At 32.9% G+C, this 24,216-nt stretch overlaps 4 protein-coding genes across 4 annotated transcripts; all 4 read right to left on the bottom strand.

The window, feature by feature from the left end:
• Positions 1–118: 118 nt before the first annotated feature.
• LOC145124365 (HrpN-interacting protein from malus protein) lies at positions 119–1,405 on the bottom strand. Its single transcript, XM_079059682.1, has 3 exons — positions 1,219–1,405; positions 482–568; positions 119–395 (listed from the first exon to the last, which is right to left on the bottom strand). Exons 2-3 carry the CDS (start codon positions 558–560, stop codon positions 292–294), a joined length of 183 nt encoding a protein of 60 aa, XP_078915808.1. The 5' UTR covers positions 561–568; positions 1,219–1,405; the 3' UTR covers positions 119–291.
• Positions 1,406–2,205: 800 nt separating this feature from the next.
• LOC145126209 (Plasma-membrane choline transporter family protein) lies at positions 2,206–5,859 on the bottom strand. The gene is made up of 10 exons (XM_079061613.1): positions 5,505–5,859; positions 4,862–5,220; positions 4,630–4,775; positions 4,257–4,440; positions 4,077–4,150; positions 3,884–3,997; positions 3,328–3,684; positions 2,977–3,237; positions 2,678–2,905; positions 2,206–2,590 (listed from the first exon to the last, which is right to left on the bottom strand). Exons 1-10 carry the CDS (start codon positions 5,687–5,689, stop codon positions 2,405–2,407), a joined length of 2,094 nt encoding a protein of 697 aa, XP_078917739.1. The 5' UTR covers positions 5,690–5,859; the 3' UTR covers positions 2,206–2,404.
• A 1,276-nt stretch (positions 5,860–7,135) lies between these two features.
• TRX-M4 (thioredoxin M-type 4) lies at positions 7,136–8,596 on the bottom strand. Its single transcript, XM_079061614.1, has 2 exons — positions 8,261–8,596; positions 7,136–7,640 (listed from the first exon to the last, which is right to left on the bottom strand). The coding sequence occupies exons 1-2, from the start codon at positions 8,502–8,504 to the stop codon at positions 7,327–7,329; spliced, it is 558 nt and encodes a 185-aa protein (XP_078917740.1). The 5' UTR covers positions 8,505–8,596; the 3' UTR covers positions 7,136–7,326.
• Positions 8,597–9,120: 524 nt separating this feature from the next.
• On the bottom strand, positions 9,121–11,216 carry LOC145127850 (3-deoxy-manno-octulosonate cytidylyltransferase, mitochondrial-like). The gene is made up of 8 exons (XM_079062979.1): positions 10,866–11,216; positions 10,493–10,538; positions 10,293–10,379; positions 10,082–10,206; positions 9,855–9,994; positions 9,717–9,768; positions 9,532–9,642; positions 9,121–9,453 (listed from the first exon to the last, which is right to left on the bottom strand). Exons 1-8 carry the CDS (start codon positions 11,106–11,108, stop codon positions 9,361–9,363), a joined length of 897 nt encoding a protein of 298 aa, XP_078919105.1. The 5' UTR covers positions 11,109–11,216; the 3' UTR covers positions 9,121–9,360.
• Between the last annotated feature and the right edge of the window lie 13,000 nt (positions 11,217–24,216).

The raw sequence follows: 24,216 nt of genomic DNA, 5'->3' as shown, positions 1-24,216 counted from the left end.
ATATGTTCGCCTTCAATGAAAGCTATTTATATTTTATTCAAAAATAAAATTCTAAAAATAAATAATAAAATGACAAAATCGACTTGTAATGAGAACATACAAAATAGTTGAAAATCGCTAAACTGAATTATCTTCACACACATTACATTAAAACAACTAAATGAGCACATATAGAATAGTTGGTTGTTAAATTATGACATAAACCCTAAAAAGATATTGTGAATAAACACAATTCTCATTTATTACATCATTGTCTAAAAGAAAAAAAGAAAAATATGGTAAATGAGGCAATCAAACTGTGGTAGTGCTACTGTTGTTGGCTTCTGCTTCAGCTGCTGCAGCCAACATCTTTTCCCTGTTTTGTGTTTGTCTTTCTACAGCAACCATGTATAAGCCTACAACACTCAGAAATTAGCAATGTACTTTATTTAAGAAGGGGATGAAGGGTAAAATGGTAATTGTAGTAGCATCAGCAACATACCAACAGCACTACCAATTGCTGTAAGCCAGAGAACCCTCATGGACCATTTATCACTAATCACTCCTCTTGTAGTTCCCATTTGTAACTCTGTCATATACATTACAATAGAATGGAATTCAATTATATTCCTTTGGATTTGGAATATGTAAATGATGAGAAATCACATAATCCTTCACCATTTGTTCAATTTGCACCCTTTTTTTCATCAAAAAGATGCAACTCTAGTTTAGTTATTATACAAGGTTGGGGTTTAGGAAGGGTATTTCAGTAAATCAGTCATTCACACAAATAACGGAGGATTGGAATTGAATTTTATAACTTAATGGAAAGAAATTTGAATTCCTTCATTGGTAAGATTTTATGAACACAGACGGAATTCAATTCCATACTCATTGGCATCCAAAGCCAGGGAATGGAAATATGGAATGGAACTGAATACCCAGAAAAAGATTGTGCTGGCGATCAATGGAAACCATAAACTATAACCAAAATCACGACGATTACATGGAAAACATTTAAATCAAATGTGTGCTACTGATACACCATCCTTAATCCTAAATTCAGCCCTAAAATTAGGAGATGCAAAGTGGTGGGATTTTGTATTTTTCATAATCAGCTAAGAAAGAACCCTAACGTCCATAAACTAAACAAATAAAGCAACGCCATATTCGAAAAGAGCGCATATCAAGATGAACAATAAGATAGAAACTGAAATCGCATAAGAAAAATAAACTTACAAGAGGGAGTTATCGACGACCCTGTATACACAGACAGCGGAATTTGAGGTGTGAATTTGCAGTATTGAAATCGGTTTTTGAAAGAAGAAGATCAGAGTTTCAGATTTGGAGAGAATGAAAAGTTAATGGCAGGGTTTAGAACCGGGAATCGGGTTTGTAAAACCCATGTCCCTTGCCCGGTTTCATTTCAAAGCATTAAAATTTATTCAACCCAAACCCAAAAAATACTTTGATGTTAATTCAATTAAATTTTAAAAAAGAGATATAAAAATAATAATAATAATCTTAACTATATTATAGCATATTTAACTTTTATTGAAATTTAAGAGGTATATGTTTATAACTTAATGTAAAAATTTGTTATGTACAAACCACTTGTCTTTTTATAAACAAAAATTAATTATGGTGAAAAATAATCAACGAAAATATTTAATAAAAGAAACATCAATTAATTTTTTTTTTCTTTTTTAACATGGGCATGATGTTTGACCAATGGTTGAGCATGAAATTTTTCTAACATATTAGTCAGAAAATTTATAGTCATTGAAACACTCAAATAACACTATGTGAATAAAAAAACCATTCATCGAAAAAAAAAACAAAAATAGCTAATTTTTGTTTTCTAATTATTTGCTAAAAATAATAAAAAAAAAATATACAGTATATTTTTTCTTGGAATGGTAATTAGTCACATATTTCTCAATGGACCCATAATAGTCATCCATATATAAGATATTTATTTATTTTTCTTCATTTTTATAGTTTGTAAAATGACTTTCAACCTAAGATTTCATATTTCCGCAACATGAAAAACTTACTTTTGCTGTAAGAATCATCTTTGAAATCCATAACACAACAAAAACCTCAAAAAATAATATTACCAATAAAAAATCAAACAAATTTGTAGTATGAAAAATAAATTTGCATTGCATTGCACTAAACGATTTACCAGTACAAAAAACATCATGTTCCATACAACATAACATGTAGTGCCTCGAAGAAACTTTAAATCATTCATCCAAAACTTGGGCAAATATTCCACATATACATATATCATCATCATAATGCTTTTTTTTTTAGCATGGTTCTTTTCACTTGCTCTACACATAAGTAACCTACTATAGAAATAAGAAAATCCACTTCCTAACAAAAAAACCAACGGCAAAACAAAACAAGCCTACATTTCTCATTGTCCAATCCTTTGCACCTCATTATCCTCCTCAAAAGTCTCAATCAAAAGTGGAGGCGCATAATGTGCTGTCCCTTGATGTTCCTCGGCATCCTGACAATACGATAAAATAATCGTATCTATCGACATTTCCACCACCCCAAAAAACAGTGTCGCCACCACATACCCTAATCCCCAACACACCTACACCATCAAATCAAATTTTATTTTATTATATCATATTATTACATATGATTTAAAAATAAATAAATTATGTGACATATGACATACCATTACAGGAAACAACGGGGATGTGATCTTGTTGTGAGACGATTTGTACTTATGAGTGTCCAACATAAGAAACGCGAAAAGCGCACTAGCAAGACTCACACAAAGCTTTCCAAGAAATAAAATAACATCTCCAATCACATTCACTCTTCCAATTCGCAAAATGTTACTTATTATCAAATTTGTTGCTATTTCTGAAGCTTTGAAGAATCCTTTTCCCGTTATTGCAATCTATAACAATAAGGTAAATGTAAGGGGAATTTTTACACACAAAAAAAAAAGTGAGTTTTCAATTTTTTTACCATAATGTATGCGTTTCGGTTTACTGATTTTATGGTTAATTCAATGCCCTTTAAGCAAAAACGAGAAGTGTGGAACATCATTCTTTTGATGAAATTTTCGGGCATGATGTCAGCGACTTTGAGTCTCCTACGAATGGCTTCGAGTATGAACCGAGTCGACTCGATAAAAGACACGATTAAGGAACCGATTGCTATTGAGCCGAGGCTATATCGTGTGAGTAGCTTCATCGATGAGAAAACCGGAAGAAACGGAATCGTTGTCTGAAAAAAGGGAATGGAATGGATGATTACATTCCATTGTTGGTTTGGAAGAACGGAATGGATTGAGAGTTAAATTTTGTATTTACTAACCGATGATTCTCCACGAGCCCAATAGTAAGAAGCCACGGAGCCAGCAATGACAGTGGAAGAAGAGGCGATGAGAAATTGAGTGGCCCAATAGCATCCAAACAAGTGGAAGAGAATCGAAGCTGCAATATGATTGGTGTAATGAATGCTATACCCACAACAATCATCGCAACTCACCCTTTTGGCTTTCAAATCGTATGCACAACAATTTGTGTTGCAATCATTGCGGACTATCTCGCCGGAGCTGAAAAGGTGGAGGGCGGCCGACACCCAGATCATGTAGAACACCGCCAGAATTAGGTACGGGATCACCGGAAAAATTATCAACGCGTGAACTTCTCCGATCACCTTTGCTGCAACCTGGATTATCGATAAAGTAGTTTATTTTAAGAATTAGAGTAAGTTACATTTTTGGTCCTTGAGGTTGTTCAAGAATTTCAGTTTTGGTCCGTAGAGGCACCAAAATTGCAAGAGGAAACTATCCGGGACGAAAACTGCAATTTTGGAACAAACTCAAGGACCAAAGATGTAATTTAGTCTAAATGTTATGATTACTTGCCTTGAGTACTGATGTGGCCATGAGAATCCGGCGAACAATGGCGACTGATGATAAAACGGATATGATCATGACACATGTCATGAGAAAAGCGGCTGCGCGGATATGATGTTGCTCCTGAAAAGAAAAATGAAAAATGGTGAAATTTTATATACGTGGAATTACTTAAATACCCTTGTTGATGCAAAAACTTTACCCTCGAAGTGACATGATAGTATGGATCGTGTTCGCCGATGATAGGCGAAATAGCATCGTTTCCGATCCATCCAGCTAACAAAAATGCAAAACATAGGGAAAGGAAATTCATCATCGGTGAAATTACCAAAATACCCTTGTTGTGTAATAAGTTTGAAAATGCACATCCATGTAATCTAACCTTTCATGTAGTAGAACATTGTGACTGATATGATAAGGCCATTAAAGAGAAAAACGGTCACCCAGGGCATTCCGGTCACAAAATGTCGGATCATTAAAAGCCACAAAAGCGATAAAAATAAAGGCAAAAGTCCTCCACAAACAATCAACACGGGCCATGATTTTCCAACATCCGCCACATATCTCTGCAATTAATTTTTCACCAATTATTAATCAATACTGCATTTTTATGCACCAGTCATCCGATATAAGATATCCGATGACTGGTGCAGTCAGATGTCTGTTGCAATGCAACAGGCATCTGGATGTCATGTGCATTATGAACAAAACATAATGCACAAGACATGTGAATCAGGTATATATACCATACATACCTTCAATACAGAAGATCGTGCATTAATGGAGTTGTGAATAGATTTATCTATGATCATATCATCGTTGATTGTAACTCCATTCATTCGTTTCCAATTAGTCAAAGAAACATTTGATGGGCGATCAATAAACTGGCAACTCCAATAAACTGCATTTACCGAATTACCCTTACATCTTCTAATTAAACAATTAACGAAATAAATCATTTTTATTTACATAAATTATGAAATATACCGTTTACGCTTGGAAAAATGACAGGGTAACAAGGGCCTTGAAGTTGAAGAGAAGTGTTTCTAAGTTCAGGGGTAAGATCGGCAAAATAATCATAATTCATATCGATCCAATCATCTAAAGAAAGACGAATATCTCCCTCTGGATAATCACAAACCCAATTTAAGGAATCTTCCGAGGGTATTGGACAATCTAATAAGCATATGGTTCGAGCATTTGACAGTTTTACCCCGCTGTTCTTCATGCCACTTTGGTAAACTTGATTAGGGTTAACCCAATATTTGAGTTCCAATTCACGGAGGTCAAAATCGGAATGTTTTCCTCCACATACATTTCCTTTATAATCCAAACCGAAATTTAGCCTGGTTAACCACAAAACGCATAAAAATACAAATCAAAATTATATAATTTTTCAATGACACGAGTAAAAAAAAATCAAATCTTGAACGTATGCTAGAAGGTAAAGGTGATTTTAAGTGTGAAAAAACCATTTTATAAAGAAAAAACAGGAACAAAGACACTAAAAATGCAAGAAATCTTGAAAACCCTCCTTTTTATAAAGGGAAATTGAAGGCAAATAATTTATTCAAGAAATGAAAAAAAGATTGAAACTTTTTTAGTTTATAAGTTTTCTTTTTTGGTTTACCTTAATGGGTTTCCTTGGTTGAAACCGAAGCTGGAGTTAACAATCATGGAGATCCAGAAAGCTATGAAGAAAACAAGAAACACAATATCTCTGCATTTCCGATTGTGCTTTATGATTCCGTTTCCGGCGCCGACGTCACCATTTCCGTCGCTTGATGGGTACTTTCCGATCACCGGTCCTCTCATTTCTATGTCTGGTTTCGGATTGTAGAGAGGGAATGAGGGTTTGTGTGATGAGAGAGAGAGAGAGAGAGAGAGAGAGAGAAGGAAAGAGGGAAACCAGTAGAATGAAAAAGAAAAGAGTGTAAAAAGGAAGAAAAAGGACTGTGTGTGTGTGTGTGAAGGGGTTCGCAATGGAGATATGGGAATATCATTTGTTTAATAATTTTCATGTTACTTTTTTGTTTTATCCTAAATTAAATAAATCTTTTTCACTTTATATTTTTTCAAAAGTTTAATATTTTATAAGCCTTTTATGGCCATCAACTAAATATCAAATCATAATCAACTTTCCTGTTAAATCTGGATTTGATAGAACGGATAGATATTAATGTTATGACGATTTTGGTATTAAAATAATAAATGCTTATATTTTGTTAATTCAGGGAAAACAGCTTTTAGATTTACGACAAAGATATCAACAGGATTTCAAAGAATTAATTATTGTTAAACAGGATCTATTATAAGCTATGGTTTTCCAGCTTGAGCCGGAGTTAATGTCGGCTCCTGTCATGCCCATAATTTTCTGTTATATCTTTTTCATTTTTAATTCTTTTGAAACTTTGCGTAACAGTCCCTGTGGTTTCACCATATTTATAGTTGGGTCAATGGAGAAAATTTAATTCATTTAAGCCACTATATTGTAAAATATCAATGAATGGTTTGCGATTGTTTTTTCCTTATCAAATGGGCAACCTTATGCTTTTTATAACCAGAAATTTCCACCCACCTTTTCGATTTTTTGTGATTTAACGTTAGACATTCTTTTTGTAAAAGTTGAAGTTTTTCTTTCCCCAAGATATTGATAATCAACATATTTCATCATAGAAGATTTCAGATCTCGAGTTTTTCTAGTTTTGCGCATTTTAATGTAGGTCATGTTGAGTTCATACGAATGTGACGATTAAAAACCAAGAAGTATAAAAACATTTTCAACATACAAGATTTTTATTAAAAGAAGTGTTTGGGTTTGTTCTTTTTTGTCTATTAAGTTTTGTATAAATTTATTGTTGTTCGGATTAAATGAACTATTGAATACAACAAACAACCATGTATAGCCATTAAGTCAAAATGAAACAGCCCCATAGATATGTTTTTTTTTTTTTTTTCGTGAATCAGAAACTATATTTTTCTATAAGCATCTTTGTGCATAGTTGCAACATACAAACAACTTCTTCCTCAACAACACACTGAGATGGAAAAAGGCTAATGTCATAAAATGGCAACCGATAGTAAGCAGTTTGTTCTTTAGGTCATTTATCTTTTCATTGCATTCAATATGTCACTAAATTATGACATTCAATATGGAAGAATTTGTTTATTTAGGTTTATCTGGTGCTGATATTGTGTCAATCATGGCATTATATATGACAAAATTTCTCTTTTGCCAATCTTCACCTTAGAGAAAAAAGATACCACAAAACATGAGATTCTAATTCCGGAAAGCACATCAGCAAATAAATCTGAATCCAACTATACATACAATTGGATATCAAATTTATTATGCTGTTTGCATAGTTGTGATAGAAACAAATAAGAGAACTAAACTGGTTCAAATCTAGTAGTATATATATAATATAATAATTATATATACATAAGTACCTCTACAAGAACTTCTCAATGCAAGCAGACAAAGTTGTTTTTGGAACTGCACCGATAACTGCATCTTTCTTCTCTCCTTCTTTGAAGATCATCACAGTTGGGATGCTTCTTATTCCATATTTGGTTGCAACTGAAGGACTCTCATCTGTGTTTACCTTGTAACAACTGAGTTTTCCTGTGTATTCTTTTGCAAGTTCATCAATTACAGGGTGGATCATTCGACAAGGGCCACACCATGGAGCCCAGAATTCAACCAGTACAGGAAGTTTGGATTCAAGAACAAGTGATTGCCATGTGTTATCAGTCACAGGGAGTACTGCAATTGCAATGTCAACACAACATCATAATTTGCTTGAATTACTCTCTTATGTTAGATTCAACAAATCATAATCAGCTAATGAAACTGAATGTTGGAGAGGATCTATGATTTACTAGGCGTATAACAATTGTAGTTCCTTTTTACATAACAAATGTATTAATCTACTTCATACTTGTTACTCAGATGTCAATTTTAATTTCACTTGAAACAAAATCAATGTCAATTTTGGTTTTGGCTTTGAAAATGATATATTTGGAAGAAAATTGGAAGTGTGGTTGTTTATTATGAAGGGACGGAGTAAACAAAACAAGCAAAACAAGATAAATGTGGTTTTGAGTCGAGATAAACATGTTTTTTGCATTCAATCGTGTTCTACAAAAGGTGAGATGCATTCAACTACACGAGAATATCAAGGAAATGATGCTAGAGCACTGAGAGACTAAGAGCAGGATTTGCATAACATAAATATATATAATTAGCTATTTTCAGAAATCGAAGAATGTTAAACGACTACGAGTATAAGAATACCTCCAGTAGGTTCAGAGAGTACAATGTAGAAAACAAGCGATTTAATCCACCAATCCATGAGAGATACAACACAAATGAACGATTCTAACCTTGTACGGCTGTTTCCTGAGCTTCACAGACGATTCCTCCACCACGACGGCCGGACTTCGACCTCAATCTCAGGGATCCAGAAGAGCGGAAGGAACGGATGTTTAACTTCAAGCCTCGTGATTCCGGCACAAAGTTCCGACGGAGGGAGAGTTGACAGACCGGAGAAGAGGCGATCGGAGTTAGAGAAACTGCCGGAAATCCGGAGGCACGAGGAACGGTGAGGGTTTCGAGAACGCCGGCCATTAATTCGCAACAAATCAAAGGGAAGGTGTAAGAAATTGAAGTGTGATGTGAAGGTGTCTGAATGGCTAGTGGTTGTTTGGTTTTGTGTCGTTGGAAAGATCAGATCAGGTGATTGTTGGACAGATTAGGTGTCACGTGCTTGCCACATGCCGATTCTTCTAAAAGTATATAATTATATTTTTTTTATTGATAGTAACAATATATAAAGTATTATATACTCAACAAATAGTCGGCCGAATACTCGGAATCAGATATATGACGATGTTGTTTTTTGAACATCAGACAATAAATTCGGAATTGGTCAAACTCGAAAAAAATCGGTCCAACTCGGTCAACTCGACCAACGCAGAAAAACTCGGTTAAATCTGTCATACTCAGAAATTTTGACTTTTTTTTAAATAAAAAACCATAATTGTTATTATATTCATCTATTTTGTTATGAATTTTAATGAACGTATGATGTATATATAATTTTTCCAAAATTAAATTCTTTGTAATTACCAAATCTAATTCCCCGCTTAAACTGAATATTCGTTACCCGCTAGTCAGACCGATTTGAAAACGTATAGCGGCTTTTGCAACAATGATTATAATATAAAATATAAATACATTGCTATGATAAATAAAAGTTAAAATATATTGTTTATACAAATAACAAAAGTATTACAAGTTTCACTTTCGTATTCCCACAATTTGATACACTTTATCACATGCTAAACTTACAAACTCATGTAAATGTTTTTGTTAATAACTTGTACAAAATATAATGTCTAAATTTTAACTCCAACTCTACAACAAATAAACACTAATTTGATAAAACTCTTCAAGCTTTTGGTGACAAAATCACAAGATTACACTAAGACAAGTTCCTTTCGAGCATAAATTTTTCAATTTTGGCCACATCTTCTGGAGTATCAACACCATGAGCATCATGATCCACTTTTATTACCTTCAACCAATAAAAAACATCATTTTTCAAATCTTTATATCAAGAAATTACACAAACCCAAATGAAAAAAAAAAGTACCTTCATCTTGTACCCATTTTCAAGAACTTTCAGTTGTTCCAAATCTTCTTCAAGTTGCAATGGAGTTGGAGACAAATTGGGATAAATCTTTAAAAATTCCGAATCATAGCTCTAAAAAAATCAAAATTATGTAATGATTAAATATTTAAATAAAATTAAACTTTTGTTTCTTTTTTCAAGAGTACCTGAATGCCAAGATGAAGATTATAAGGGAATTCAGTATTTATCTTCCCAGATCTGCACCAAAAAAAAAACCATTTATTAAATAAAAAAACATGGAAAAGTCAAAGATGATCAAATATTTAGGTCAAAGAAACACAAACTTGTTAAAGGGGATGAGTCCTCGAGAAAAATAGATTGCATAACCACGATTATCAACTACACATTTCACACGATTTGGATCAAAAGCATCTTCTGGTTTCAAAGATGTGACTGCTGTGCTGAAAACTGCATCAGGGGTAGTCTAAAAACAGCACAAAATTCAATATATTTTATGAATTATAGATGAAGAAATTTCGAAAGCAAGTGATGTGATTCTATGATATGATACCTGAAGGGCTTTGACAATTCCATCGATGATTTCAGGGTCAATTAGTGGTTCATCTCCTTGAATATTGACAACAATGTCATATTTCTTGTCGAGCTTTTGCAGTGCTTCACTACACCTCTCTGCGCCTATAATTTATGCAAAAAAAAAAAAAATGGGTTAAGCTTAATCAATATTTGAGATGATTAGAACTCTCGATTGACAGATTTTGTACCATTTCTACACGATTCTGCAGTCATTATCACATCGGCGCCAAATCCACGACAACACTCTGCAATCTTTTCATCATCCGTTGCCACAACTGCAACAAGGATGATGTCCAATTTAGTTAAAGTAAAACTCAGAGAGAATGTAGAAGAAGAGATTATCGAGAATACACTAGAAGTAAATTCCAAATTAAGCTCAAATACTTACCAACGCGATCCAATGTCGTTGCCAACTTTGCTCTTTCCCAAGTTCTCTGTTAAAAATTGAATAAAACGAACCCTAATTTGTGAGGAAATGGATCAAACATTTGGTTGAATCAATGCAACTAGTATCAACTACGATAGTGATTTGTTGAAATCATATGAATATTTCGGAAATTTTACTGTAATTGAAGCTCATGAACTTGGATTCAGCACCTAAATAGTAGAATTATGCCCTAAATTCTAGTAATCTGACCAATAATACAAGTATATACACTCGAAAAAAACAAATTATTACTTAGAGTTTAGAGATCGCGAGAATCTTAATTCGAGATTTATAGAGAATGAAGAATTTTAAGAGTTGAGGAGTAACACGCTACCTGGATCATGGGTTTTCCGAGGATCTCAACGAGGGGTTTGCCCTGAAATCGAGAAGAAGCGAACCGGGCTGGAATTATGCCCACTACTCGACTCCGAAACACGGTGGCAGATCGGCGGTAATAGAAGTAAGCGTGAGCACCGACCAGAGCAGCGGCGACGGCGACGCCGTGCAAAAGCCATGCTTTGGTGGACATCGGACGAGAAGATTCAGCACAGGTCGACTTGGGGATCATCCAACTCATGGCTGATCTGTTTCACCGTGTGTCTATGAAATTGAAATTGTATTAAGTTTGTTTATTTGTGGCGGTTTACATATCACCTTGCCCTGCTTTTGCCCCAAAGCTATTTTAATCATATGACATTAGAGTGTTTGATACGATGAAATCATAATAAAAAATAGGGTAAATTCCACAGCTACTAAAAACTATCCAATCAAACTTTATAAAATAGCAATATAGTTTACTTTTTTTTATTGGTATAAAGTATTAACAATATAATTTATTTCCATCTATAATAGCAATATGGTTATATTTTCTTACTCGTAATAAAAATATACTTATATTTTTCTTAATCATTAATGGCAATATAAAACTAATTATAACAATGTACCTACATGTTTTTTACATATATAATAATGATGTATTTATAATTCTTTACTCATAACAACAAATAGTTATATTTATTTACTGATGATAGTGTTGCGCAACAAATCAAAGAAAAACAAAAATATACACAAAGAATTAATGGGGTCGCTCGATATGACTGTAACACCCATAAATTGGATGTTGAAATACAAGTGATGATATTAGGTACATCCATGTGAATATTAGTGAGGATGTGTAGTAAACATTATATATATATATATATATATATATATATATATATATATATATATATATATATATATATATATATATATATATATATATTAGGTTATTTTGTTTTTACTAACTATTGAGATCTGGACCACCGGATGAATAGAATCAATGATCATGATCTGAGGGTCTATGATATTACAATAGGATAGCATGTATCATATAATCACACAAATTTCAACAAAATAGTATTTTGGTCAATTAACCTATTTTAAAAAAGGAAATTTTTGGATTTTAAGGGATCATTAACACTCCTAATTTTAAAAATCTGAATTTTTTAAATTAATTCTAAACATAATTTGTAAACATAACCGATTTTATTCCGTCAGAATGGGTTTTTGTTTGAATGATGTTCTTTAAGAGTTTTATTCTATTAGAATATTAATGAAGAGTAACAGAATTCTTGAACTCCTAGTTGAAGAATAAAAACATTTTAATATTTTCATATACATTCGAACTTAAATACAAATTCATACATATTCTTACATACTAATAGCCTTATACATTTTAATATATTTATACATATTCTAAAAGAATATCATAAAAAATCAGCATTCTTGAATATACAGTTAATGAATAAAATACAAGTGTTATTCTTAAAAAATAAAAACATTCTTAAACTGTGAGTGTCATAAATTTTTGGCTCATTCTTCAAGTCATTCTTATCAGGTCTTCAAGCCATTCTTCCGACCATTTCTATCACAAATGCAACAAAAACTAATAATGATTAAAAACATGTTGCTTGCAATTCCTATTAATTTATACATTCTGGCATAATACATATAATACATTCCGGTAGAATATACAGAACACAATCTTGCATAATACATAGAATACAATCTCGCAGAATACATAGAATAAAATCTGCTAGTTATAACTTTACATGCCACTATAAAGAATTAAAAGCATGTGATTTGCCATTTGCAATCGTATTCTCTATATATAAACATTCTAAAGCATAGAATGTATAAATGCATTCTGTCAGAATTACTAGAATGTTACTTGCAATTCCTAGCACTTTATATATTCTGGAAGAATACATGGAATACGATAGAATACATAGAATACATTCTGACAGAATACATAAAATTTGCTACTAAATCAAGATTATAAAATTGTTGGAATAGTGGAACATGTTAAGTTTAATATTTTTCAAATATTAGACGGTTAGATTTTGATATTTTCCACATATTGCTTATTTAATCAGGTGATTACAAATGCTTTTGAGAAGAGTTTTCTCGTTCATACAACGTTTAAGTTCTAAACTATCTCAAATTTGTGAAAATCTCTTATAAACCGTTAATCAAATCTTCACCCTAAATTGATTTAAAAAATCAAATACCAATAGGAAAGATTGATGCTACTCAGGTAATTAACAAATAAGGAGTTAATAACAAAAAAAAACATATCAAAAGGTTTAATGAAGAAAATAAAAGAAATACTCTTTCAGTTAATTAACAAATAAACATACCACATGTTAGAACCAAGTAACACAAATAACCAAGTTAGAATTATTTTTGTGTTCTTCAAGAATTTGAACATCAAATACTCTTTGAGGCATTTCTACAAACACCTGGCGTGCAACATAGAAATCAAATTTTCTTTCAGGCCATTTCTACAAAGAAGCTACCAAATGTGAAAAACTAAAGGTTGGAACAGAAAAAGAAAACACCCAATGTAAATGAAGAATGTAATTTACCTGTAGAATAGGAGAATAGAACGAGATGTCTGGGAAAGTCGATTAACATATACTTTCAGCACCATTTTTTCTCTCTGCTCATAACATGAGTTGTTACTTTGATCAAGCTTTGATTTGGATAATTAAAGCCTTGTACTTACAAGTAAATATCGTTTGACAGTGGCATGAAGGAAGCAGAAGTCGCCAATGGTGGAGAAGGAGGAAGAAGAAATTGGGTCGCTCCTGTGTCTCCCGATCGAAAAAAGAAAAGAGCGGGGATTAGGGTTAGTGAGATGAAACAACGATTTAAAAAGGATATTTGTGATATTCATTTAATGATTTTCCAAATATACAACATTTATTTTTGGTTTATAAAGGTAAAATGACTAAGCTACCCTTTATTATTTAATTAATGATTTCTTTTTTCCTAAATTCTGATTGGTGCATTTAGGCACACAATATTTGCTAAAAACATTTGAACCTATCTCTCTCTCTCTCTCTCTCTCTCTCTCTCTCTCTCTATATATATATATATATATATATATATATATATATATATATATATATATATAAGAACAATTATGAATTTGAGAACAATTTTGGATCATCCATTTGTTAAATGGAAAAAGAGACGCGTCATTTAAGTTTTAATTAACGGAGGGGCTTATGTGTAATTTGACATTTCTATTTTTGTGTTTTGTTTATTCACGCACAATCAACCCTAAATGTTTTGTATCTATGTTTTCTCTAATTATACATGCAATATTGTTTCCAAAGCATTAAGCCTACAACTAGCATACAATTAACAAAAACAACATAGAATTGAGTTATGGAATTACCTCTTTGTTGTAGCTTGTAGTTTTAGCTTTTAAGAACTTAGCACCTCAAATGTGATGCCTCAAATGGTTCACAAACACCATGAACAAAAATAGGACTTTTGAGGGAGAATATCCTTGCATAAAAATGGGCTCAAATGAACTCTTAAAACATATGTAGTAACCGATTTTAGCTATAGGGTGACATATATATATATTGTAGGATTCTAAGAGTCATGGTTAAACCCTAATCCATACCCTTGGGCTTATTATCCATGATCCATGATCCATATGGACTATTTTTTTATGGATTCTTTCATAAACTTAGTCCATCATGTATCATAAGCCCAAACTATATATATATATATATATATATATATATATATATATATATATATATATATAACTAATTTACACAATTAGTCCCCATTTATCTAATTAGTCTCTTTTGATCACTAAATTAATTCCAAATTAATTTTTGATCAATACTAATTAAATAATATGATTTTATATTAATATATTAGAACTTATAATATATTAATAAATCACAAATAACCTCTTCTCAAAAGTACATCCTATCAAATTGCTCTGGTGAAGGCAACCCAAATGGACCATGCTACTCTCGGGTCAAGTACATATCAATTATAGTTATGGGCTTACCCACCTAATCCAACAGTCTCCCACTTGGATAAGTCTAATAACTATTATTGCAAGTACGACTCCAAAATCCCGACTAGCAATCGTAGCTCTTAAAAGTCGTTGTCGAACTCTGACCTAGTCGATGACACGTCCATTAGATAAGGGATAATATATTCCTCCATTCTACAAGATATCATATGGACTGAGACATTGATTATAATCATTCTCCATGTCCATCTGTTGTTTCCCGATTTCCGATTTATGATGACCGACTAATTGAAATAAAAAGTTTGTGAAAAATTGTTGTTTATATGTTTCCATTGAAAGCAATATTGGAAAATAAAATTTGATTCATTCATTTATGGTAGTGTCATAATTTACCAAATAAGGAAAGATTCTCATCACCCAAGTTTCAGTTGGATAGAAACTTGGAATCATGCAAGTTGTATTGTGTGATGAATGAGAATTTTCATCTTTGGGAAATTAAGACTAAGACCTTGTTCACATGTATGTGTGAGTCGAGTGAAGGACTAAAGGATTGGGTACACTTGGTTCTGCGCTGATCAGGTTCACCACAAAGTTCAATACGATTATTCGTTATGATTTACTAAAGTTTAGTAAATATGGTTATACTTACAAGTTTAAGTATAATTCTGAAACATTGGAAAGGTTTCAATGTGTGGCAGAACGAATGAGAAGAATCAAATTAGACAGAAAGATAAAATTCTCAAATCTGAAAAGATGGGAGAGTACTTTAGTATCATGTTGTATGATCATCTTAATGATTAAGATACCATATCACAATTGATCCTCTAAGGACATCTTAGTACATTCTTATGGCTAAGAAGAGGAGTCGTGAATTGTTGGAATGGTTAAATCAAGAAGATGAGTCATACTTCGTTCCAAAACAAGTCTTAGAGTCATACTCCAAGATTGTAACTTGAGTGACATATCTTAAAGTAGGTTTATTAACACTAGTCAAATGTAAGAGTAAAATGTTTTCTACTCTAGTACATTTGAAATTGGTAAGTTGTGATGTTTTTGATAAAACGGAGACCAACTTAGGCCAATTGTGTGAAGTGTTAGTCTTGATAAGAATCCACACTATCTCTTGAATATTTGGTTGTCAAGGAATGGTTCTTGACAAGAGAGTCTTATATGTCAAGAGGACAGTGTGAGTCTTAAAGGTCTAGAAAGTCTCAAGAACTAATCAAGGATAAAACCTGTTGTTCTTCACTAGCACACGACTTGAGGTTTATAACCTATCGTGTTGACATTTATGTGCCCATTCTAGTTAAAGTTGGCTTTGCATAGGAGTTCTGCGAGTTCCCAATCGGTTGCATAACAACTTGCAAGCAATGGCAGGCCCTTGTGATGCCAAGTGGCAAGAAGTTAAGAATGCACAAGTTCAGTCCATATGAATTTGGAAGTGTCACTAACCTTGTCTTATGATTATGGTTATGACAAATTCACATGGACAGGAACACATACACCATAAAAATCTAAGTGTCATAAGGTTTCTCTCCTATTCATGAAAATGATGGTGAGGAAACACTTTCACTAAGTAGATTTTAAGTAGATAGCAATTGTGATCTTTGCATTCTCAAAGTCGTTAGTGGAGCGTGCGTGGTTAACCGGCACACTAACATGGACTTATGAGAAATGACAAAGGTCTAAACAATTGAGACTATGATTACGACATCCCTTTTCATAGTTCTGAAATTGTTTAGACACACCTGTGAGCTATCTAAGATAAGGTGTATGATTTTGATAAAGTTATGTCAAAGCAATCTCGTATCAGATATCTGAACTTTGGTAAGGAAGTCAATAAAGTATTGATTTCTAGAAGTTCAGTTGATTTCTGGGTACATGTCAAAGCTAGTGGGAATATAAGTGTCATGCTAGTAAGATAATAATCATTATGCTAGTGGGAGCATGATTATTATGTTAAGTGTTGCGAGTTAGCAATATTAATTATAGAAAACAAAAGTTTCAATTCGCTTTGAAAAAGTTGTTTTGCTATAATTAAGGGAGTGAATTTTATACTTCATTTCAATTCTACAAGCTTAGATTGAGCTTTTAATCAACTTTAGTCAAGGATATATATGAATGTTATGTTGGAATGGTTCAACATAAGGAAATTCTATATATGCTGCGTTCTCAAAATTCGATTATGATTACGGCATACCTCTTCATAGTTCGAATTGTGAGAACATGGCAAATAAAAATTTTGTAGCATGACTCGTGTCCCATATGACTAAAATGATTAAGCAATTGTCGAGGACAATCTGAGGTCTACCAAAGATTGGTTGCTCATGGACAATTGGAACTATAGTGTAAACTTTGGATAGGACCATATTGACATACTCTGAAAAGAGGCAACTCTTGTTCACAAGTGATAGTCAAAATGGGAATATGGAATTGTTTCCATAGGTGGAAGTTATTCTTTGAATCTATGTAAGATTAGAAAACTTAATGCAAAGAAGGATGTTCAAAGGATTGTACTTTGAATGTGAGACTTCGTTTCCATGGAATTGCTCTCCATTGGAATACTCTGTAATGTTTGTTGCCAAGTCTTTGTGACTTGGGTATAGTCATTACAAGAGGATCATTGCATATAAGTTTAGAATGTAATAGATTACAGTAAATGGCAAGAGTTTGGTATTCTTACATTTACAATAAGGATTGGGATTGTGAAATGAGTATCATTGGAGTTGTGTTCAATTGATCTATTTCACAAAAGAAAGGACCATAGGTAAACATAGTGTGCATGCTTAGTGCATGGCATGACTATTGTTTTAATTCAAGTATAAAGTTGATAAAATCGAAACAATGAATAATGAGTAATCAATATGGTGCTTAGATAAAAGGGTTTTTATTTACACTCAAGAGTTTGGGGCCATATAGGATTAGTATTATTCTTGTGTTTCACTTTGCATGTTTTGACTTCAAGAATAATTAGGTTGTTCTTCCTGAATGACTAAGTTATTCAAACCATCCACAGTCGGTCATATGTTGGAAGTAGATATGAATCAAGACTGTCATGAAGCTGGTTTGTAGATGTCCAAGGTAGTGGACATAGCAAGAGTTGCTGCAACATTCATGAGTGCTCATAAGTTCTGAGTATTGGATTCAACCCACGCTCATTTGAATCACTTCATGGATTTTATCACGAGTGAATCATGAGACGATAATATCTTATATTCTTCAAACCTAGAGATATGAGTTGTTACTATGATTTGGTTATACATTGATTGCACGAAAAAGCATTGGTAACTCGATGATATAAAACGTTCCTTTGTGTATGATTCAACAAGTAGTAGAACAAGCCATATGAGTCGAAGTTTATCCATTCCTTTTACCCATAAAGGGATAAAAGTAATATCTGTGGGCCCCTCGATGATTTAATGATGACACTTGTGAGTGCTTGGCCAAGCCAGGACTGATTTGATTTGTTCAATTAGTCGGTCGTCATAAATCGGAAATCGGGAAACAACAAATGGACAGAGAGAATGATTATAATTCATGTCTCAGTCCATATGATATCTAGAATGGAGGAATATATGATTACTTATCTAATGGACGCGTCATTTGATTTGTTCAAAGTTTGACAGCGGCTTTAAGAGCTACGATTGCTAGTCAGGTTATGAAGTCGTACTTGCAATAATAGTTTTAGACTTATCCAAGTGGGAGACTGTTGGATTAGATGTCTAAGCCCATAACTATTATTGGTATGTACTTGACCCGAGAGTAGCATGGTCCATTTGGGTTGCATATCATCAGGACAATTTGTTAGGATGGACTTTTGAGAGAAGGTAATTTATGGTTTATTAATATATTATAAGTTATAATATATTAATATGAAATCATATGTTTTAATTAGTATTGATCAAGAATTAATTTGGAATTAATTTAGTGATCAAAAGAGACTAATTAAATCTATGGGGACTAATTATGATAATTAGTTATATTTATATGTGTTGGGCTTATGATCCATGTTGGACCAAGTTTATGTATGGATACATAAAGAGTTGGGCCACATGAACCATGGATCATAAAAACCTATGGGTATGGATTTGGGTTATACCCATGACTCTTGAAATACCACACATATAAATACATGCATCATGACCTAAAAATGCCACTTGTGGTTACACATGAAGTTTTTGGAGTTCATGGGTGTTTTTGGGTGCATGGAATTCTCTCTCAAGTTCCACCTTTGTCCATAGTGTGTTGTGATTCCATTTGAGGCTTCCATACTATTGGGGCTAAGCTCTTAAGGCCAAATACATCAAGACTGCAAGCTCCATCAAAAGGTATGTTATCCTAACTAGTATCTTATATGATTTATGTCAAATGTATGGTAGTTGTAGGTTTAATACCTTGGAAACCATTTGCATGTATAATTAGTGAAAACATAGATCCAAGGTATTTAGGGTTGTATGTGCACCATAGGATGTTGTAGTATACTAAAACCTAACAATAATATGTTAGATTTTAAACTTATTTGCAATGATCCTCTTGTAATGACTATGCACAAAAGTCACAGAAACTTGGAAACAGACATTACAAAGTATTCAAATGGAGATCAATTCCATGAAACGAAGTCTCACATTCAAAGTACATTCCTTTAAACATCCTTCTTGCATTAAGTTTTCTAATCTTATACAGATTTAAAGAATAACTTCCACTTATGGAAACATTTCCATATTCCCATTTTGACTATCACCTCTGAACAAGAGTTACCTCTTCTCAGAGTATGTCAACATGGTCCTTCCAAAGTTTACAATATACTTCCAACTGTCCATAAGCAACCAATCTTTGGTAAACCTCAGATTGTCCTCGATAATTGTTTACCTATTTTAGTCATATCCCGTTCTAGTCCCTTTTCCCTCTTAATGCCCCATACATTTGGAAAATTAGAACAAATTAATATTATAGCATATGTAATCGATCCTATATCCGAAGCATATGGAATACGATTCATAATGTCTCTCATAAAGACATGATAGTTTACCATTCTTTCACTATAACATTTCCACATATAGAACTTCCTTATGTTGAATCATTTCAACATAACATTCACATATGTCCATGACTAAATTCGATTAAAATCTCAATCTAACCTTTTAGATTCGAAATGAAGTATGGATTCCTCTACCTTAATTACAGCAAAACAACTTTTCAAACCCTACAACTTTGCGAATTGAAACTTTTGTTTTCTATAATTAACATTGATAACTCGCAATACTTAACGTAATAATTGTGCTCCCACTGGCATAATAATTACATTCTTATTAGCATAATACTTATGCCCCTACTAGCTTTGACATGTACCCAGAAATCAAGTGGACTTCTAGAAATCAATACTTATTGACTTCTTTACAAAAGTTCAGATTTCTGATACGAGATGCTTCGATAAGACTTTATCTAGGCTTCTCAAATTCATACACATTTCCTTAGATAGCTCACATGTGTGTCTGAACAATTCTAGAACTTACAACAATAAGTCTCAAATGTTTAGACCTTTTGTCATTTCTCACAATTCGAACTATGAAGATGGATGCCGTAATCATAATCAAATTTGAGAATGTAAATAACACAATTGTTATCTCCTTAAAATCTACTTAGTTAAAGCGTCTCCTCACAATCATTTTCATGACTTGGAGAGAAACCTTATGACACTTAGATTTTTATGGTGTATGTGTTCCTATCCATGTGAATTCGTCATAACCATAATCACAAGACAAGGTTAGTGACAAATCCAAACTCATATGGACTGAACTTGTTCAATCTTAATTTCTTACAACCTGGCAGCACAAGTGCCTACCATTGCTTCCAAGTTGTTATGCAAACAATTAAGCACTCATAGAACTCACATGCATAGTCAACTTTAACTAGAATGGGCACATAAACAAGAATATGTCAACACGATAGGATACAAACCTCAAGTCGTGTGCTAGTGATTAACAATAGGTTTACTCTTGATTAGTTCTTGAAGCTATTCAAGATCCTTAAGACTCTCACTGACCTCTTCACATATAAGATTCACTTTGTCAAGGAACATTACTTGACAAACAAATATTCAAGAGTTAGTGCGGTTTCTTATCAAGACAAACACTTCACACAATTGGTCTTAGTTGGTCTTTGTCTTATCCAAAACATCACAACTTACCAATTTCAAATGTACAAGAGTAAGAAACATTTTACTCTACATTTGATGAGTGTTATAAACCTTTCTTAGACCATGTCACTCAAGTTACAATCTTGGAGTATGACTCTAAGACCTGATTTTGGAACGAAGTATGATTTATCTTCTTGATTTAACCATTTCAACAATTCACGATTCCTCTTCTTAGCCATACAAATGCAATAAGATGTCCTTAGAGGATCAATTGTGATATGGTTTCATAATCACTAAGATAATCATAAAACACGATACTCAAGTACTCTCCCTTCTTCTCAGATTGGAGAAACTTTTATCTCTCTGCCTAATTTGATTCTTCTTATTCGTTCTGCCATACATTGAAACTTTTTCAATGATTCAGAATTACACTTAATCTTGTAAGCATAACCATATTTACAAAACTTTAGTAAATCATAACGAATAGTCTTATCGTTCTTTGTGGTGGACCTGACCCGTGCACAACCAAGTGTACCCGATCCCCTAGTCCTTCACTTGACTGACATATACATGTGAATAAGGAAATAGTCTTAATTTCCCAAAGATGAAGTTCTCATTCATCACACAATACAAGTTGCATGATTCCAAGTTTCTATCCAAATGAAACTTGGGTGATGAGAATCTTTCCTTATTTGGTAAATCGTGACACTACCACAAACGAAAGAATCAAATTCATTTTCCAATATTGCTATCAATGGAAACACATAAACAACAATTTTCACAAATACCATTGCAAGGAAACTTAAAACAAAATAAAATCAAAATTTATCTTTTGTTTATTAAAAATTGCGGAAAACTTTTCCTTACAATGCAAATACATATGAAAACTATGTTGTTATTTATTCCTAAGCAATCTATCATAACTCTTAAGCAGCAGCTCAAAATTCTGATCACCGAACCATGCGATCGAAATCCATCTCTTCGCGATCAGAATCAGCTTACTCTTCCTTTAAGCTTCCTTTCTTTTCTTCGATCCTACAAAACATCAAAATGTAATTACATTACATCATGTATTAAGAATCTCCAAATAGGAACTTAATAGAGTTAGATAATGGACTTACCTGAAGCAGAGTCAAAATTTTTGACTTTACCATCCTTGCGATCTTTCAGGTAAATATGGCAGCTTCGCAACCAATGCCCCTTCTCTTAGCAATAGAAACATATGGACTATCTGGGAATGGTACACAAGACTATCTCAGACTTAGCCTTTCTTTTTACCATTTGGTCAAATGACTTGACCATGGCCGATCCCTTTCCATTGGAAGAGAAAGCTTTTCTGGACTTCCAATGTTTCCATTATCAATGTCCATGGAAGTTTGGGAAGTAGATATTCCAATCAAATTTTCTTGACCAGTGTGCCAAATCATTGTTGATTCAGCAACAATTAGCAAATATGTTAGATCAATAAGGGTCATGTCGTGATCTCCCATATAGTAGTCCTTAAAGAACCCGCTATATGACTTAGGAAGTGATTGAAGAACCAAGTCAACAACCAACTTCCTTGAAACAATGACTCCCAATATTCCCAGCCTTTCATTGTGTGACTTCATCTCTAAGACATGTGCACACACAGACCTTCCATCTTGGTGTTTGCTAGCCAATAGGCTTGAGTGACCTTGAACTTTTCAGATCTATGAACATGTGGGTTAGGGAGAATTATTAGAGGAGGTGGAGGAAGTGAAGTATGATTTCCATTTCTACGATCCAATCGTGGAGCACCATCTTCATAAGGAAGGTTTTTTCCAAAAGATTTTAGAAGACCATAGTTGTCTGAACTAGACATCTACAAGGGAGAAATTCAAGTTTAGTTGATTTAAGTCCTTAATATAACACCCAAATGAAATATTAAGGCTAGGACCCAACACAATATTCTATAATTCGAAAGAGGGATGTCGTAATCCAATTGTAAAATATTTGAAGGTAGGTAAATGACGATTTACCAATTTCCACCATTAAAAACGAAATTGATTATTAATTTTTAAATGAATTGAAATTCCTAGATTCTTTGAGATTCATTGAACTTTTTAATGGCATGTTTAAATCTCGATTGTGCCCTTCAGGTTTGTGATTGGGATGTCGAGGATCACAAACAAGGTGTGAATAACCATGCAAATGTGCTAATATTACAGATCACCTAATCAATGTGCCGGTTAACCACACACTCTCCATTGATCTATGAATAACATCAAGCTACCCTTTGCCACACACTGTCAGTCCCAGATTAGTGTTCCGGTTAACCACACACGCTCCACTAACGACTTAACAAGGTGCAAAGTGCAATTTCATGGGTTAGCACCAAATTCACATTTTTCCTAAGTAACTAAGATTGGGAATTTATAAGTGTTTAGTTACTTGTTATTTTCATTATACTTTTGATGAGAATTAATGTCCTATCCTACCCGTTCGGCTAACGACCCTCCACCAGTCAAGGAAGCGGTGGGTGAGAGTGGACACCCATTAAACCACCATTTTATAAGCAATAACCTTATACCCCCTTATAGACCGGCTTCGTGAATGAGACCTACTAACGGTAAGACTGACTCTTTAACTTATACATATATAATTATTACACTTTTAATTTTATATAGTATAAGAGTGTATTTTACAAATTTAAAATACTTGATGGTTTAATTTTATTAAATAAATTATACTTTTAATTTAATTAAACTTAAACCATGTCATTATGGAATTATTAATTCTCTTTTAATTAAACACTTTAATTAATTTAATAAAATCCATAAGGTGCAATTTGAGCTATTCAAATACTTCAAGGTTCTAAATATAAAAAATTCAAAAATTAAAAGCTATTTAATTAATTTTTTTAATTTATGAACCCAAGAGTTACACCTTTTTAATTACAAGAGTTTCTTAATTTGAGACTTTTCAAATACCAAAACTTGAGGGCAAGTTTTGTAACTCTTGAAAACTTTTGGTTTTCCATAACTTATGAGTTAATATGGTTTTTTATGAAAAAACTTTTCATGTTCCATAACTTGAGGACAAGTTATGGATGACTTTAAAAAAAACATTTAAGATCAAATTTAACAAGCAAAATTATCATATAATCTTCATGTTCTAAATTAACTCATAAGGCAAGACAAGTCATATCAACAATTTTCAAGAAACTAGCCTCTCATATAAACTAATACAAATCTTGAA

Source organism: Lactuca virosa, chromosome 7 (assembly GCF_052849685.1).
Source record: "Lactuca virosa cultivar CGN04683 chromosome 7, Lactuca_virosa_CGN04683_v6, whole genome shotgun sequence".
Classification (NCBI taxonomy): Eukaryota; Viridiplantae; Streptophyta; class Magnoliopsida; order Asterales; family Asteraceae; genus Lactuca; species Lactuca virosa.
The sequence above is the reverse complement of the archived record's forward strand: the minus strand, read 5'-3'. Positions and strand labels throughout refer to the sequence as shown.